The 18,428-nt window shown below is 43.3% G+C and overlaps 1 protein-coding gene across 2 annotated transcripts in view; it reads right to left on the bottom strand.

Moving 5' to 3' along the window:
* FBXL7 (F-box and leucine rich repeat protein 7) overlaps positions 1 to 16,507 on the bottom strand; it is a 511,954-nt gene extending 495,447 nt beyond the window's left edge. The window contains exon 1 of one of the 2 annotated variants that reach the window (XM_004384046.1): positions 16,236 to 16,507. In XM_004384046.1, coding sequence (XP_004384103.1) covers positions 16,236 to 16,272 — 37 coding nt within the window. In that variant the 5' untranslated portion in view covers positions 16,273 to 16,507. Of the gene's footprint in view, positions 1 to 15,232; positions 15,524 to 16,235 lie in introns of those variants that run through there. The other variant, XM_004384047.1, reaches the window with a different exon arrangement.
* Between the last annotated feature and the right edge of the window lie 1,921 nt (positions 16,508 to 18,428).

Raw genomic sequence — 18,428 nt, 5'->3', positions numbered from 1 at the left:
ATGTTTCATCAGGCTAATGAATCTGTACTTGCCATTGGTCTATCACGTAATAAGCATTGCCAGTTCCTCAATTCTCTTAATAGCCAATAACAGGAAACACTAATTTCAGGCAATAACAACAATGACCATCTGCTTCTTCCTCACCATTTCTTCTTAACTTATTCTACTGCCAACTCTGGTGTGCTTCAGAAATCACTCATAGTAGAAGATCAGGAAAACGCAACCAGACAAGAAATATAAAAACCCAAAACCAAATGAATTACCGTTAAGTTGATTCCGACTCAAAGCAACCATATAGGACAGAGTAGAACTGCTCCATATGGTTTCCAAGGCTGTAAATCTTTACAGAAGCAGACTGCCACATCTTCCTCCTTCGGAGCAGTTGGTGGGTTTGAACCACCGACCTTTCAGTTAGTAGCGAGTGCTTAACCACTGTACCACCAGGGCTCCTATAGGAAATGCGTTGCTGTCGTTGTGTGCCGTCGAGTCGATTCTAACTCATTTAACGACCCTATAGGACAGAGCAGAACTGCCCCATAGGGTTTCCAAGGAGTGGCCGGTGGATTCGAACTGCCGACATTTGGTTAGCAGCCTGAGCTCTTAAGCTCTTCGCCATGAAATATTAAAAAAACAAATCCATTGCCGTTGAGTCAATTCCAACTCATAGTGACCCTACAGGACAGAGTAGAACTGTCTCATTTCAGCTCTAGAGTTGAACAAATGGATGAGACAGATAAATGGTCTCTAGGCCCATCTGCAGTCAATTCTGAGTTACAGCAGCAGAAAAAGTCTGAAGAAATTCCATGATGGTGCTTCAGGAGCAGTAGCCAGGAACTATAAGCTTGTTTTTGTTGCTTTGCCGACTAGCTATGTGTCATTGGTCAAGTCAAGTCATTTTATAAGGCTTCACTTCCTAACCTATAAAATCAAGGCTAAGACTAGGTCCTCAAACAGAAAACCAGGGCATGTTTCTTGACTGTCAGGTGCAGCCTCCTTTTTAAGGATTCCCAGGAAGAAGGTGAGTGCCCACTGACATAACTTACATCCTGTTCCAACTTCCCCACTGCCGTATGTTGGGTTCCCCAGTAAACAGCCTCAGAGATGGAGACTGAGAGCAGGTCGTTTATTCAGGAGTCCCCTCGGGATCAACACTTATGAAAAGCTAGGGAGGAAAGCAGACTGGGCAGAAAGCAAAGCTGGGCTTTGATGCAATTGCAACATGTCGTTGTTGTTAGCTGCCATCAAGTTGACTCCAACTCACGGTGCCCTTATGTACAACAGAACGAAACATCGCTCGGTCCCGCACCATCCTCACAATCATTGGTATGTCTGAGCCCACTGCTGCAGCCACCGTGTCAATCCATCTCATAGAGGGCGTCCCTCATTTTTGCTGACCCTCTACTTTACCAATCATGATGTCCTTTTCTAGCAACTGGTCTTTTCCTGATGACTATACAAAGTAAGTGAGCCAAAGTCTCATCATCCTCATTTCTAAAGAACATGCTACAAAACTGCAACACAAGACTCAGCCAATCCCAGGGGAAGCGTAGTCCCAGCACGGCCTTTCAGAGTTGTCTCAAAATGAGGCAAGGGACCAAGCCTTTGTACTTCTGCATCAGCTGGTTATTGGATGTGGGCTGCCTCCTTGGGGTGAGGGTAATTTCTAGTGAGGCATTGGGCCATTGGTGGCCAACACTGTCTGCAGCTAAGGGAATGAGCCATCAGTCCTGAAGGGGCTATCTGGGCAGAGAACTAGCAAAGGCACTACATTCTCTTTAAGTCTTCAGAAACTAAGAACGAACGGTAAAGCAGGCAGAGAAGAGAGAAACAGATTAAAAAGAAACAGCTGGATTAAGAAAATCAATTTCAGTATCCTAAAACTCTACTATCTGTGTGACCTTAGTAACGCTACTGAACATCTTTGTACCTCAACCTCCTTTCCTTTAAGGTGGTCTGAGGTCACTTTCACCCCTAAGTAGCCATGATTCTATTTCAGGTTTTATTTCTGTTCAATGCCCAAAGTTCTTTCGTTACCCACATCAAAGCTTAGAAATACTCTCAAGGAAAAAGGGGAAAAAAATAAAATAAAAAATCTCCAGTAACATTCAAAGTTCATGTTCCTTAAGTGTGAAGAGAGGACCCTCAGGAGCAAGTACATTCAAAGCTACACACTACCGTGGACACACAGCAATCCCCAGATTAAATGAGATTTGCAGGCAGCAGCTTGGGAATTTGGATGTTAGACTGAATACAATTATTCAGTTAGTTGTATCTTTATTACCCATGCTCCCCCTTGTGAGGCAATTTTCCTTATTGAAAGTAAAGCAGCCCCAACCAAAGCATTTAAAAATGATCCTTTTCCTGTTTTTATTAGCCAGTATCAGAGAAATGACTATTTGAAGCACAACCAAGGGGAGGAAATTGGCTTTTTATTGCTCAGTTGATGTTGTTATGGCTTCAGGAGTGGAGAAATACTCCCCAAGGAAATAGCCTCATACCATCTCTCAAAACGCCACTTGCAGGTAAATCAACAGGAGGGGTCTTTCAAGAGAGATGGGAAAATGGAGAAAATTATTAATATAATTAAATAGGCAGAGTGGATGCAAAATAAAATGTCAAAAATAAGCTATTCAGGAACAACATGCCACTTCTTGGACTTTCATAGCTGTGTGCACGATATACATTACCCAAATGATACCACAGAAATCTTTTTCCAACCAAACGACAGAGCAGCTGTTGATCTTTAAAAACAACAATGAGCGTATGAGTGTTCGCCGTGAATCTCAATTCTGGCACTTCAAAACCAATGTCAGCCAGGCTCAGTGTTACTCAAAGCAGAATCTCCTCCGCCAGTGAGCTATTATTACATGCATTCATCTGATTGAAAACCGAAATCAAAAACACTGGAAACCAAAACCAAACCTCTGCTGTCCAGTCAATTCTGGCTCATGGCAAACCCACGTGTTAGAATGCAGAAATGATCCATAGGGTTTACAGAAGTGTATCACCAGGACTTCCTTCCGCAGCACCGCCTGGTGGGTTTGAACCACCAACCTTTAGATTATCAGTCAATCGCAAACCACTCGCACCACCCAGGAACCTATCTGAACGCACATTCAGGTAAACAAACAAACTACGCCAAGTGGGTATCAGGTTGCTGAACAATTTCTTTAATTTGATCATTTGAAATTCTTTGTTCACAAGGCAGTCACCTCCAGCTGAAGTTCCATCTCTAAAAGCTCATATGTTAAAACACAGGGGTCTTGAGAAGAGCCCAAGTTGGCCTACTCACTTTTCCTTAATTTGATTCTTTCCATAACCCTTGTTCTAAAGCTGTTCCTCTGACTGATACCATATTATTAAAGAAACAAATGATCCTTGAGTTTTACCCGTACTTCCTTATAGAAGGATTTGTAAGGATTTGTAAGTAAATCTCCCTTTACAGGGTGGAAAAAAGATATGAGGAATAATGGATTTTCCTTCTTTTACAGGAAAAGGTTATTTAAATGTAGTCTCATCTACACGTACACATGCACACACATTGTTTTCTTTATTTCTTGTATTGATTACTTCACTTCTAATTTTAGTGACATGGGCAGTCAGGGACAGATGATCTACTAGAAACAATTCCAATCACGGCAGACCCAGTTAGACAATAACTTTTTATTTACTTTGTCAAACAGAAAGGAGGAAAAAAGAAAAGCACAGGCCCTAGAAAAAAATAGACCAATATAGGAAGTTAAAAGGATTTCATAAATCCATGACCCTTTAATCCGAAGACAGAGCAAGAGCCAAAGGAATGATTGATTAACGCAGATCAAATTTATAAAATGTTTTCTAGATTAATGATTTACTTAAATTGTTACATAAATCCAATTTCCAAGTTGGTTGAAACAAATATTGCATTAAATGATTTTAAATAAAAAGTGCACAGTAGCAGTCTACCCAATACTCATCACTGAAAATAGTTAAGTCAATAATAACGTAATTCAGTGAGGTTCAAAAGTTAGAGTTCTTCTCTTCAGCAATGCTAAATAAATACTTCTTTCAGTGTTCCTTAAATACCCAAGTTAGACAATTTTCGCTCCTAAAGAGATGTAATTACGTTGTTAAAAAATAAAGTTCCATGTTAAAATATTCTTAGACCCAATAAAGATAGTGGCTACAGATACATCCTCATTTGTTTAACAAAAACATATTGTGGAACTGCTGCGTGATCGGGGTAGTATTCACAATTGTTGTTGCTGTTAGCTGCTGTCAAGTCAGCCCCAACTCATGCTGACCCTAAGTGACAGAGCAGAACTGCCCCACCGTGCTTCCTAGGCTGTGCAGCGGTTAAGAGCTACGGCTGCTAATCAAAAGGTCGTCAGTTCAAACCCACCAGCTGCTCCTTAGAAACCCTGTAGGGCAGTTCTACTCTGTCCTGTAGGGTCACTATGAGTCAGAATCAACTGGATGGCACCGGGTTTGGTTTTTTTTTTTTTGTTGTTGTTGTTTACTCTTCAGGGGAGCAGATTGCCAAGTCTTTTCTTCCATGGCATCGCTGGGTTGGTTTCGAAACGCCACCTTTCAGTTAGCAGCTCACCCTATCTTCGCATTAGGGTGAGTGTATGGAAGGCTGAACAATGAACAATTACAAAGGAAGAGAAAACATAAAAAAATAAAGATTAAAAGATAGTGAATGGAAAGTAAAGCAGTTAAAGACTAAAGGAACAAGATGACTTTCTATCACAACAGCTTCGTGAACTCATCCTCCGGGGCTGGTCACCAGACCACAACACTTCCCAAGACCTCTGCGAAATGTGCTTTATTCAACAGCAAAGGATGCAAGAAGGCAAGGGGCTTGGCAAAAGAGAAAGACAAATTCTCAAATCTCTGGTGCAGTAATTCCTCACACTAACAGTTGTTTTCAAGTTTATAGTTTTGAAACTGGAGGGAAATACAAGGCATAAATTATAAACTACTGGGGGGAGAGACAAAAAATATGTGCATCTTTCCCAGCCCGCCAGCAGGCATTAGTGTGTGTTTATGTGCAGGTACCAAGGCTATCCCAGGTGAAGGGCTATTCCAGGGCTATCCCAGATGAAGGGCTATCCCAGGTGAAGAGCTATCCCAGGTGAAGAGCTATCCCAGGTGAAGAGCTATCCCAGGTGAAGGGCTATCTCAGCACAAAAAGTATCTAAACAGATAAGAAAGCTCTGCAGAAGCAGGAGGGTCTACTTGACTTTGCACTCTGTAAACTCTAAAGACTATGCTAATTATTTCTGTGCTAAATTTATTACTGTCACTAAATTGCTTGCCAACTTGTCAGCAGATTGCTGTCTAATAAGCAGCTAATTTGTCCTTCGGTCAGCCATGTGCAAATAGTTTAATGTTTTCTTCAAAAGATGTGTTTCATTTTTGGTCACCTAGTCTACAAACCGTCACTCTTTTTTACAGTTACTTCTCAGTCACTGCAATCCTGTGAAATGCACCAACAAAACAAAGATCGGAAAATTCTGACTGTAACTGAAATGACCAGAAGGAGGTGGCCATGGGCACAGGGGAGAGGGGTGACTTCAGGCTCTGGAACCCACTAGTTGTGTGTCCTGTGTAGGGCAGGGTGTCAGCAACTATAAAATGAGATAATCAGCGCTCACCTCACTGCTGGCCATGAGGACTACATGAGTAAGTGCGTAAAGTGCTTCGCCGCCACCAGTCTGTCAGTCTGTCCTACTGCGGTGGCTTGCGCATTACTATGATGCTGCAAGTTATGCCACCAGTATTTTAAATACCAGCAATGTCTCCCAAGGTGAACAGGTTTCAGCAGAGCTTCTAGATGAAGACAGACTAGGAAGAAAGGCCCGGAGATCTGCTTTCAAAAATTAACCAGTGAAAACCTTATGAATCACAATAGAACAATGTCTAACTCGCTTGCTTTGAAAACATCGACAAGAAGGCTCAATCGCTGGAGGAGAATATCATGTTTGGTGAGCTAAAGGGCCAGCCAGGGCAAGAGAGACCCTTGGTGAGATAGACTGGCATGAGGGTGGCAACAATGGATTCAAACATGCCAGTGATCTTGAGGATGGCACAGGACAGGGTAGCGTTTCGTTCTGTTGTACATAAGGTGGCCATGGTGCAGGGTCAACTCCTCAGCAGCTATCTAGCTATCATCTAAAGTGCTCAGAGGAGTAAGTGACACCTAGTAAGTGTACACCTAGAAGTACAGCCAGAATGCTCCTTAGAAGTGAGGATGGCGAGACTTTATCTCACGTTTTTTGGACATGTTACTAGGAGGAATCAGCCCCTGGAGAAGGACATGATGCTTGGTAAAGCAGAGGGTGAGTGAAAAAGAGGAAGACCCTCAATGAGATGGACTGACACAGTGGCTGCCACAATGGGCTCTAGCTTAACAACAATTACGAGGATGGCACAGGACTGGGCAGTGCTTCATTGTGTTGTACGTAAGGGTCGCTACGAGTTAGACCTAACAACAACAGTAAGTGTCCAACAGCTGTTAGCCAATACTCTTAAAGTGCTCAGAAATGGAATAAACTTGTAATCCACCAGGTGCTCCTTGAAAACCCTGTGGGGCAGTTCTACTCTGTCCTATAGGGTCCAGCAATGGGTTAAAAAAAAAAATGTAATAAACTTGGCTGTAGCCAAGTCCGTCAAAAATCGATTAATAATCATTTTTGCTCCATGAATGGTTTTTTTTTTTTTTAAGAAAATGGAATTAAGTACAACATTGATTCAGTCTTCACATTAGAGGTCAATCAAGGCTCTACTTCCTATTCTCCCTGCACATGTTCTCTTCTCCCTCTCCTCCCCACCCTCAGTCTTACACCTGTCGTTCTTCTTCCTGGATTCCGAGCTACCTCTGGCAGTTGTAACGAGTGAGACTTGGTTTTGTTCTTGGACTTAACCCAGATGCTCCCACGATTTGACTAAAGTACTCAACTGGGCCAAAAGGTGCAACTGCACATATAAGTAGTGTTTTCCTGACTCCTTTCCCTTGCCAAAAAGGGGTTTACTGGCAGCAAGAAGGTCCATCAGCAAGTATAAGAGAAATTCCTGAAATTTTTCTCTACAAATTTTTTATTCTCTTTCCACTGCTACATCTGCTCGGAAAATGCAGCAAAGGAATTTACCACAGAAAGGGTAGCAAACAAGAAATGTTTTAATAACATTTCTACACATTGCTCAAGGCTTCTAGAGTTACAATTATGAGTTCACGCAGCGTTAACAACTGTTTTTCATTTTGTTACTGGTTTAAGAATTTAAATACAAATTGATAGAATGAGTACATCCAATGCATAACCTAACAGAGACTTAGGGCTCCAGAAACTTCTACACTTCTTCAACTATGGAATGGGGAAAATGTTGACTATATATATATATATATATATATATATATATTTCATTACTGAGGAATAATTCAGAGACAGTTAATGATTATTCATATCAGAAGGTTTAAAGTGATATATTTCAAAGTATTAACTAGCACACTTTTGAGAGTTATCTGGCCTTGAGCTTCCATTCTCTTCCGTTGCAATATGCAGCCTTGGGAAGGACCCAGGCTAGTAAAATATTTCTGCCCCTTTGCTAAACTGGCAGTCCCCGGGTGGTGCAAATGGTTAACTGCTGGACTACTAGCTAAAAGGTTAGCAGTTCAAACCCACACACACACACCTGGGAAGACAGGCCTGGCAATCCGCTTCCAAAAAGTCACAGTCTTGAAAACACTCCAGTTTTACTCTGCACGCATAGGGTCGCCACGAGTCAGAATTGACTTGACAGCAACTAACACCACCACCGAAGTCTTCACTTACGGAACCCAAGGGAATCACTTTCCATGAACTAAACCATATGAGAAACAAAACACGAAGACTTGCGGGAGCAACCAGGCAGAGTCTCTTAACAAAATATTTAGCTCCCCCCAAAGGCCTAAGCTACTTCTCCTCCCAGTAACCTGTTTTAGAAAAATGTGCATCTTCTAGACTCTTCAGGAATGGCAGACGCTGTCCAGAGCCGTCAGAAGTTAGACAGTAGTTCTATTCTCATTCACACTTTCCACGCATCACTTACGTGCACACTCGGCACACTGGAAAAGCAGGGACTTCCTGTGCATCAGCACCACCGCCTTGTCCGGAAATCATTTCCCTCGGTGTCTAGCTTCTCAATTAGACTGTGAACTTCCTCACAGCAAAAGTTTATTCTATCTAGAGATTAATGCAGTGAGTAGACAGTAGAAGACTGAATTTCCATAACCACTACAAAAAAATTTTTTTAAAGCTCCTTTTGGGGGAAGTTCAGCTGACACCGACTTTATCACCACGTGGAAGAACTGTTGCTTGGACCCATTCACAGTTGACACTGTGCTGTACAAAAGCATTGCCGAGAGTCTTGGAGATGCTGTCTTTATGTGAGCTGGTCAACTTGTAGCTTCTGATCAAATATCACTAACCAAAGAAACCAATTAAAAGTCTTACGTACAAACTTGAAACATTTATTTAAGACGTTCAACATACAAAACTAAAGATCTTGCTTCTAGTTTAGTAGATCTACATGTTATAGGGTAATAATAAAAGTAACAGTAACAATTACACGGATACCAAAAAAAAACCCATTACCATCGAGTCAATTCCGACTCATAGCAACCCTATAGGACAGAGCACAACTGCCCCAGAGAGTTTCCAAGGCTGTAATCTTTAGGGAAGCAGATTGCCACATCTTTCTCCCATGGAGCATGGAGAGGTTGGTGGGCTCCAACTACTGACCTTTCGGTTAGCAGCCAAGTGCTTAACCACTGTACCACCAGTGCTCCTTGACACAGGTATTAAAAAAAAAAAAAAAACCCATTGCCACTGAGTCGATTCCAACTCACACCCACCCTACAGAACAGAGAAGTGCCCCATACGGTTTCCAAGGAGCGGCTGGTAGATTTGAACTGTCAACCTTTTGGTTAGCAGCCGTAGCTCTTAACCACTGCACCACCAGGGCCGTATCAATTACTGCAGTGAATATAAGGACATGTAACATATCAAACCCAATTTTGGGGGCATGAGGTAATGTCCCATAGAAGGCAGAGAAATAAATAAAATCAGAAATACTGCCAGTTAACATCTAAATATATTTAGAAAGAGACATAAACACACACACGTAACACACACACAGATTTAACCCAGAGAAGGGAGAGGGGTATATTTTAACAACTAAAATGATAGAGATGGACTGTTGTTTTTATTATGCGCCTTCAAGTGACCCTGTAGGGCAGAGTAGAATTGCCCCCTAGGGTTTCCTAGGCTGTAATCTTTATGGGAAGGGTCAGCAGTTCGAATCCACCAGCCGCTCCCTGGAAACCCTACGGAGCAGTTCTGCTCTGTCCTACACAGTCGTTGTGAATCAGAATCCACTTGATGGCAACAGGTTTGGTTTGGTTTGGTTTAAATCTTTACAGGAACAAATTGCCAGGTCTTTTCTCCCAGGAAGTCACTGATGGGTTCGAACCGCCAACCTTTCAGTTAGCAGCAGAGCACTTAACCATTGTGCCACCAAGGCTCCATAGAGATGTGTTAAGGGGGAGAAAGGTAGCAATATGAGTTAGAATCAAACAATAATCCTTGATCAAACACAATCTCACTTGACAGAATGTTTGCTAGGGAGTTTGGCTTGGGGTCATGTAGTTGAACCCCTTCCTCGATGCAGAAATCTCCAGTACAACATCCTTTCCTGTGGTCACTGCCTTCCCATGTTGTGGGACTCTCTACTTCTTTAGGCACTCCATTCCACATTTGTACAGCTCAAATAATTAGAAAGAAGATGTGATGCACCCAAACTATGGTGATGGCAAAGAATACTGAATATACTGTGGATTGACAAAAGAACGAGCAAATCAGTCTTCGAAGAAATACATTCAAAATGTTCCTTAGTAGCAAGGATGGCAAGACTTCAGTTCATTTACTTTGGACACGTCATCAGAAAAGACCAACTGCTAGAAAAGGACATCATGTTTGGCAGAGGGCCAACAAAAACAAGGAAAATCCTCAGTGAGATGGATTGACACAACAGCTGCAACAATGAACTCAAACACACCAACAATCATAAAGATAGCACAGGATCAGGCAGTATTTCATTCTGTTATCCATACGGTCGCCATGAGCCGGAACCAACTCAATGATAACTAATAACTACAAGAATCATTAGACAGGTCTTCCTCAGACTGAGCCAAATCTACCTTCCTCTTAGTTACATATATTGGTCTTTGTTCAGCAATCTGAAATTCAGTTTTCATCGTGACGACCTTCACACATTATTCTTTACGGTATTAAGTTACTCAACTTCATTCATTCAGAAAATGTATTCACTCTAAATTTTATTAAACATATAATCTTATATTTAATACAATCCTAAGGCCATCATAAAGCGTATGATATCTAGATGGGTCCATCAGTCAAGCAGTTAGTGAAAGTTGTCTAAGTAGCAGATATACGCCAAGGGCAAAGGTGAACATTAATTACTCAAAAGCGACCCAAAATTCATTCCATTTCAAAAGGGCAGAGAGAGTTGAGACAAGGTTTACTTGAGTTGATTCTCAAGTGGAAAGAAAATTTACCTCTTTTCTCTCTCTTGCTTTAAACATGAACAAAGATTCCCCAGATCTCTAAAAATATCTTCTCGTGATCAGGCCAAGATGGTGTCATTAGATGCACTAATGCTTTTCTTTGAACCGAATGGTGGAAGAAGTATTGTTTACCTTCTGATTTTCATCAGAATGGAATTATTTACTGGAGGCAATGATGAAGATCTATCTCAGAATCACAGTGACATTGGAGATCACTTCAGGCCAATATTCATGGATCCAGGAAGTCAGGCAACCTCCAGTAGTCAAGGCCGTAACAGGACACAGGATGCTGCCTTTGAAGAGCTTGTCCTGGACCTCCTCCTCCCTCCCCAAAAGCAGTTTCACAAATTATCTGATACAACATAATTGGATGAAACATATTAGCAAGGAATCTAGGCAAATATACATATATATATATGCCCACTGCCCAGAGTAACTGTTCCGAGGTACCTGACTATTTATTGAAGACTGAGGATGTTCAACTTTGCATAGAATGATGATTTATGCCCTCAAGCACAAAGAGTATTCACTTCAGGAAAATACAATGGTTGAAAGGAACAGCCAACATGCTGCCTAGAATGTCAAGATTCAGTCTCTCACTTCCTTTAGGTCTTGGTCCAAACGCCAACTTTTCAATAAGGACCAAGGTGACTACTCTAATTAAAATTGCAACTCCCTTCTCCCACCACTCCCAACTCCCCTTCCTCTATTAGTTTCTTTTCTCAGAGACCTTAAACCAATTTCTGTTGAATCAATTCAAATGTATGGCAATCCTGTGTCTGTCAGATAAAACCATGCTCCATAGTGTTTTTAACGGCTGAGTTTTCAGGAGCAGATTGTCAGGTTTTTCTTTTGAGGTGGACTCCTAACTTTTCAGTTAGCAGCTGAGCATATTAACTGTTTGCATCACGCAGATGCTACTTGTGCAAGGCATGGTTTGCTGATTTATTGTGTGTGTGTGTGCGTGTGTGTGTGTGGTGTATATATGTGTTTATCCCCTCTTTCTTCTCCCTCCCAACACAAAAGGATATAAGCTTGCCAAGGACGGGGATCTCTATCTGTTTGTTGATGTATCCCAAGACTCTAGAACAGTTCCTGACACAAACTATGAAATAATAAGTCAACACATATTTATGTTGCAAGAATGAGTGAATGACTCTAGGCTTCGACAGCCCTGGATCCTGAGTGCCCACTCCGCCTGGAGTAGCTGTATAAGACCTTGGGAAAATGATCATCCTCTCTGTTCCTGTGTTCCATTATCAGAAAAATGAGGCAAGTGTGACTGCCTGCCCCACAGAATGGCTGTGAAGACTGAGTAGATGTCAAGTGTTTCGAATCATGTCTGGACATAGTATGCTTTCAATAAACGTTTGCTGCCATCCTTATTATTATTTCAAGATCTATTTCCCGAGGTGGTGATGGATTTGTGATGATTCACACTCTCTGGTAACTGGCTCTTGTCATACATGACAGGGCAGATCTGGGATGTAAAATGGGTCCCCAGGCCACTGGTAGAGCAGCAGGTATAACTCAGGCTCCAATCCCATGGCCTCAGCAGCTCCAATTAAACAAAGTACTGGACTTCCCAAAGGAGCTGATAACACTGTACGTGCTACTGCCTCTGACCTGCTGAAGTAAGATAAACATACCAATGAAACCACTGAGTAAGTAAGTGATGGTGAGGCTCAGAAACCTTAAAAGGCAGGGAAAAGCCGCCCCTCTCTTCCGACTAGAGCAGAGATTTGTTTATTTGGCTTAACTGGAGTCCAAGCTAATGGTTCTAATGGCTTTGAATGGCCCCAACTCATTCTGCAGATTTCTACACATGCTGTAACTTACACTTTATTTAAAAAAAAAAAAAAAAGTATAAAGAGAAAAAAATAGCTCTCCATAAAAGAGTTTACCAGAACGTAGTAATCACTGAGACGTTCGCTTATGTTTCTCGAAAGCTAAAGATCAAGAGTGGTATGGTAAATTTTTCCTGCAGCAAAACCCAAGCCTGTCCGAGGGCAGTAGGGGACGAGGCTGCAAATTACACCACTAACCTGAATCTCACTAACGATTAAGAAAGGAAAACACATTGAAAACACCCATTATCCATATACTCAAAAAAAAAAAACAAAAAAACAACACTGGCATTGCTGAGTCAACACTGACTCATGGTGACCCTGCCTATCTAGGGGGGAGGGAGGGATTTAGGACTGATTGAGTTAGGAGGGGAGGTGGGAATGAGTGAAGAAAATATAAGTGATATATAGAGAAGGAAGACAGAAAAGAAGAGGCAGGGTATTTACTGATTGCACAGCAATAGTAGTCTTAACTTCCCTGTTTATTATATCATGTCTTCCCGCGACTAATACCCCTTAAGTGATCCGTTAAGGCGTTATACGAGCAAAAGGAAACGAATGACTAAGAGCTCGAGAAACAGATAATGACAAATAATGACAATAAAGAATGACTTTCCTCAATTTAGAGAAGAAACACCAAGAAGGTTCCAGAGACTTGAGCAAGATTACAGTAGCCAAGTCAAAGCTGAAATCAAATTTCCCGACTACCAGTTCCATGCTGTGCCTCTCTACATCATCACCTCCTAAACTTTAACAGGCACGTGCAATCACCTGGAGGGTATTCCCGGGAGGAACCCAGGATTCTGCATTTCTAACAAGCTCCCAAGTGATGCTGATGTTGCTGGTCCTTGGACCACACTGAGATAGAAGCTGCTAACCCATCGCACCTGCTAAGCTAAGTCTCATTAATCATTTTTTTAATGGACAAAGGTATCCTCTAGGAGCAGAAGAAACTGAGATTACCGATGAAACGCTGAAGTAAGTTTTAAAAGTTCTAATAATTCAACAATATTTGTAATATTTGAAGTGGCATTTAGATAGCATCAATTGCCACTAGTAAGCTAAATATACTTGTTGCAGATTTTTTAACTATATACAAACACCAATGTTTTATAATTGAGCAATCTCACTGCATTCTACTGATACGAAGTAATTTCCTTATGTCTGAAATACAAAAAAACGAACTAGCTACCCCGGAGTTGATTCCAACTCATGGTGACCCCACGCGTGCAGAGTGGAACTGCTCCATAGGTCTTTCAAGGCTGTGGCCTTCTGGAAGCAGATCTCCAGAGCCTTCTTCAGAGGTGCCTCTAAGTGGGTTCAAACTGCCAACCTTTCAGTTAGCAGCCGAGCACTTAACCTTTTGCGCCGTCCAGAACACCATACCCAAATTGCACTAAATCTATAAAAATGTCTTAATTCTCAGCCTCCTTGGATCATAGAGTTAGGATGTCTAAGGGTTGCTTTCACTTTCTTTGAAATTTGACATTTTAGATGAAAAGATGACAACGACAGATCCAATTCCAAAAGGCTTGTTTGCATAGATTTTACAATCCAGTAACAGTCTAACGAAGTTGGCTGTACCCAATTACATATATACACTATAATCCCAAACCAAACCAAAACCCATTTGCCTTCGACTCGAGTCCGACTCATAGTGACCCTATAGGGCAGAGTAAAACTGCCCCATAGAGTTTCCAAGAAGCGGCTGGTGGATTCAAACTGTCGATCTTTTGGTTAGCAGCCGAGCTCTTAACCACTGCACCACCAGGGCTCCACCATAACCCTACTTAGGTGCAAACGTGAGAAGGAAAGAAAAAAAAGGTCATGCTACTTATATTTCTCTATTTATTCCTTGCCTATCATAGAGGAATCTGGGTGCACTGGAAGGGAGTTGATGAAAATTAAACACAATGTATCCCTGCAGCCAAAACTCCCAGCTAACTCCCCAAGTTTCCCATTGGTCTCCTAGAATCAGCTGAGCACAAGAGGTTTCTCCTATAAAAAGTGCACAGTATATCTAAATCTGATCCCAGTAAAATTTCACTCGAGCTGAAGTGAAAATGCAGAGGTAGCAGTTACGGATAACAGCTGGAGAACATTAGTTCCCTGTCTTTCCTTCTCTCTCCCAGGAGTTGAAAATTCTGCTGTTCAGACAGGAAGTCGTCATATACCACACACTGTACAATGCCAGAATGCTGCGATATAAGAACAAGTTGCAGAGGATTCGAAGGAGCGTGGAGGGGTTTTGTTCAAGAATGCACGGAGGTGATTCTCTGTTCTCTTGGACAGTCCTTTACACTGACAGCCTACTGTATGCACACCTAAAATTGACAAGCACGCACTTCAGTCACTGAAGACTTTTAATGACCCAGTGTATGAAAGCTTAGCCTTTCCTCTTCCTAAAAATTTTCTACACATAAACTTTCAAAAGTTTTGGGGAATGGCCAAGATTCTCCGAAAATCTTTTCTGGCATACTTCCACATTTGCTATCTGAAAAGACAACTTTTAATTAATTTTTTTAATGAATTTGTAAAAAAAAAAAAAAAAAAAGACTTCTCATATAGTCCCAGGGTAAAGAAACTGACTGCCTCCAAGTTGCCAGCTTGTGTAACTTATAAAAATTATATATACATGGAATTCAAAACACAATGATCCCAGAAAGAATGATTTAAACAAAGGTTCTTCCGGATATGGTTTTTCAGAGTAGGTCTCAGTGTAATTTCACATTGCTGACGAGAACGGACGCAGACACAAACACAAGGGGAGTACACCCACATTCTGTGGCCACAGCTCAAAGCTTCGAACTGGGAGACAGGAGTTTCCCTAACACCACAAGCCAAACAGCTATTCTGCATTCCTACCAGTTTGCAAGCGCGGGCGGCCCCCGTTTGTAATCGCCTGTCTTTTGGGGGCGGGCTGTAAAACTGACCCTATTTCTTCCACTTCCCTGCAGTCAAGTTCACCAGAGATAAATCCTCCTGACTTTTGAACTACGGAAAATGCCTTTGCCATATGCACATCAGGGGCATGCTGTTAATCAACTGGGTTAGAACACTGCGGTTTTATGCAAAGAGGGGGAGGAGGGGCGAGGGGGAAGCCAGCCCACCCATCCATCATCCTTTTAGGAGGAGGTGGAGTTTAAAGTTTCCCCCAACTTCCAAGTTCCCACTTGACAGGCAATATTTCTGTGCAATTTCCAGCCCCACAGAACAGATGGTCCTTTGCCCGTCTTGAGCCCCGAGAGAGTCCAGACAAAGCTTCCTGCCACCCCTCGCCTCGCGGGGCGGATAGATGACCAACTTCACGAAGCTGTCAGTCTAAGGGCAGTTAGCAGAAAATGGAAACTTAACTTCTTCTTCCAGAAGTTTTTTTCCCCTGCTACAAGAGTCCAATAGACTAGAGCACAAAGGCCTGGGAAAGTTTTCACTGCGTTACTTTTCAAAAGCGTCTTCCGCCATCTACCAAACCAGCATCCTAAACTCAGACGCCGACGGAGGGGAAGTTGAGGCAACAGGGATGTGTTCTGAAATACTGCCGAGGTACAACCTGAGCAGTCCCAAAGACAACCTAGGAAGTTGCTTCAAGAGCCCCAGACGGTGGGAAAGCATTCGTCAGGGGTCCTAATCAAGCAGTGCCAATGGGGAAGGTGACGGCCCGCAGAGAGTGCCACAGAGGGGTGCGCCACGGCAGTGTGCGAGAACCTTCCTCCCCAGACTTGAGGGCGCGGGAGGGGGAAGGGGGACGCGATCCAGGAGTTGAGGACTAGCGGCCCACTCACCCTCACTGCCGTACTGCTTGCCATTGTTCGCGCCCATCCTGTCGCCGTCATGCCCGCCGTCTCCCGGGACACTCCATCGCTGGGGATCACGGCCCGCGCGCTCCGCACAGGAAAGACCGCCCGACGGGGCCGTTAGTGGCACATACCCCACGCTCCGGGCCGAGCTTTGGCCGGGGGGCCTTGCACTCCGGGGAGGAGGCGGTCAGTCTCCTCTTGGCACCCCGATTCCTCCAGGCGGGCCACGGACAGCAGCTCCCCTTAGAATCCGCGCTCGGGGCCGGCGGGCGCAGCGCCGCGGAGAGCCCGCGCCCCGGGGCCGCCCAGAGGCTGGCCGCGCCGCCGCCGCCGAGTCCCCATCCACCCGCCCTGTCTCCCGGCGGTGGGCGCAGTGCCGCGCGGGCGCTAAGCTCTCCGAATCGGTGGCCTTCTCCGTGCGCCCCTGTGTGGCCGCACCTTCCCCAGGGAGGGCGCGGCGGCCACTTGTTGCGGGTGCCCTCAGCTAGCGGAGACGCGCGGCCCGGCGCGGCGAGCCTGCGGGCCGGACTTTTGTTAGCGCCAGGCGCCTCCTCTCGCCGCCCAGCGTCAATCACAGCTTGGAGCCCCGGGGAGGAAGGCCGGCCCGGAGATGCGCGGCCTTTTAAAGGGGCAGCGCGCCTTTTCGGGGTGCCTCCTCGTGCCCCCAACCCCTGCGCCTGGGCTGCGTGCCAGCGGCGACCGGCTCATGGAGAAGGACCGTGCTGTTTGGCTCTGTTTTACTATTGTTCTTGCACAGGCTGAGCCCCAAATTTGTAAGGTGAGCTTCCAGGCGTCGTTTGCAATCCTTTGGGTTTGCCTGTAAATATGGCATATTTTAGGTGTGTGGGCACTTAAAACCAGTATGCATCCGCGTCTCCTGTTTGTTTGACACATTTCAGGTATGGATATATATGCAGGCGTTTTCCTCTGGCTGCCCAGCTTTGGGGAATAAGGCGGGGCATGGAGGACAGAGAGGGGGGAAACTTGAGGAAACTTAGCAGGGAGTCAGAAAGCCCAAGACATTCCCCGCCCCGGTGAAGGAGGTTTCCTGGCTCAGAACTTTCAACAGCTTCCGAGCCAGGAAGTGCATTTTCCCCTCCTTTCCCAATTTTCTTTTTCTCCCTGTGGTTGGTGTTACCGTTGTTTCATACATTACGACCTATTTTGGAGATTTATATGGCACTTCTCGAGACTTAAAATATCCCTTTGGTGTTCCCTCCGTTAAATGGGAAAAGGAAATTCTTCTTAATGTTTCATTCCCTTTTCATGTAGATGCCTAGATCTTTATAACTGCATTTTAGTAAAGACCCTGACATTCACCTAGTAACTTTCTATGTAGGGCAGCAGGCACCCAGCTTGCTTCCTCTTTTTAGCTTTTAGATGTTTCCAATTGAATTAAACATTAAAAATGATACTTTTATATGTGTGTAATATATAAGTGTATAATGATTAAATGAATGGAGAATCAGGAGTTTTTGTAGTTACCTATTTCTTAACCACATGCAGAAATGGTTAATGGTTTGACTTCTTATAGATTCTATTTGGGTAATTTCCTTTAATTTGGTGCAATTTTCTTAAAGATAAGCTAAAATGTCATGTTTCAAAATTTTAAAATCCATATTTATTGTACAAAAGAGATCATGTATTGAAAGAAAAAACGATAAATTCATCTATTTTAAAGGGCAGAATTAAATCGTTTTGATAACATTTCCACCGTCCCAGTTCGAAGAGCTGAAGGACTCTATTTTAATTCGTCTTTTCATATCTAGAATCCAGCACACTGCCTGGCCAACAACATGTGCTTCACAAATTTCTTCTGAATTAAATTAAAACCAGAGTTATGGGCCTAAAATAGGGGGCATGAATGTAAAAAATTTGGAAGAGTAAATGGGCGTTCAGAGACACCACCTGAAAGCGGAAACTCAATCTAGCAATGAGCTGACGTCTACACATCTTTATCTGCAAATAGGCTTCTGGTCACCTGGTTCTTGCAGTGATTTTCCATCACCATTTAGGGAAAAGCTCTGGGTCTGATTATTTTAGAGGATTAGTTGAAGATAAACTCAACGTAAACTAGTAGGACAAATGAAGCTCACAGGGATAATCGATGTAGAATTGACAACTTGCTTTTTTATGTGCTATTCTATCCCTTTTGCTCTCAATCCCTCTTCTGAGGTC

The sequence above is a fragment of the Trichechus manatus genome, unplaced genomic scaffold, assembly GCF_000243295.1.
Source record: "Trichechus manatus latirostris isolate Lorelei unplaced genomic scaffold, TriManLat1.0 scaffold00116, whole genome shotgun sequence".
Lineage (NCBI taxonomy): Eukaryota > Metazoa > Chordata > Mammalia > Sirenia > Trichechidae > Trichechus > Trichechus manatus.
Note: the sequence above shows the minus strand (reverse complement) of the source record. Positions and strands in the feature narration are given on the sequence as shown.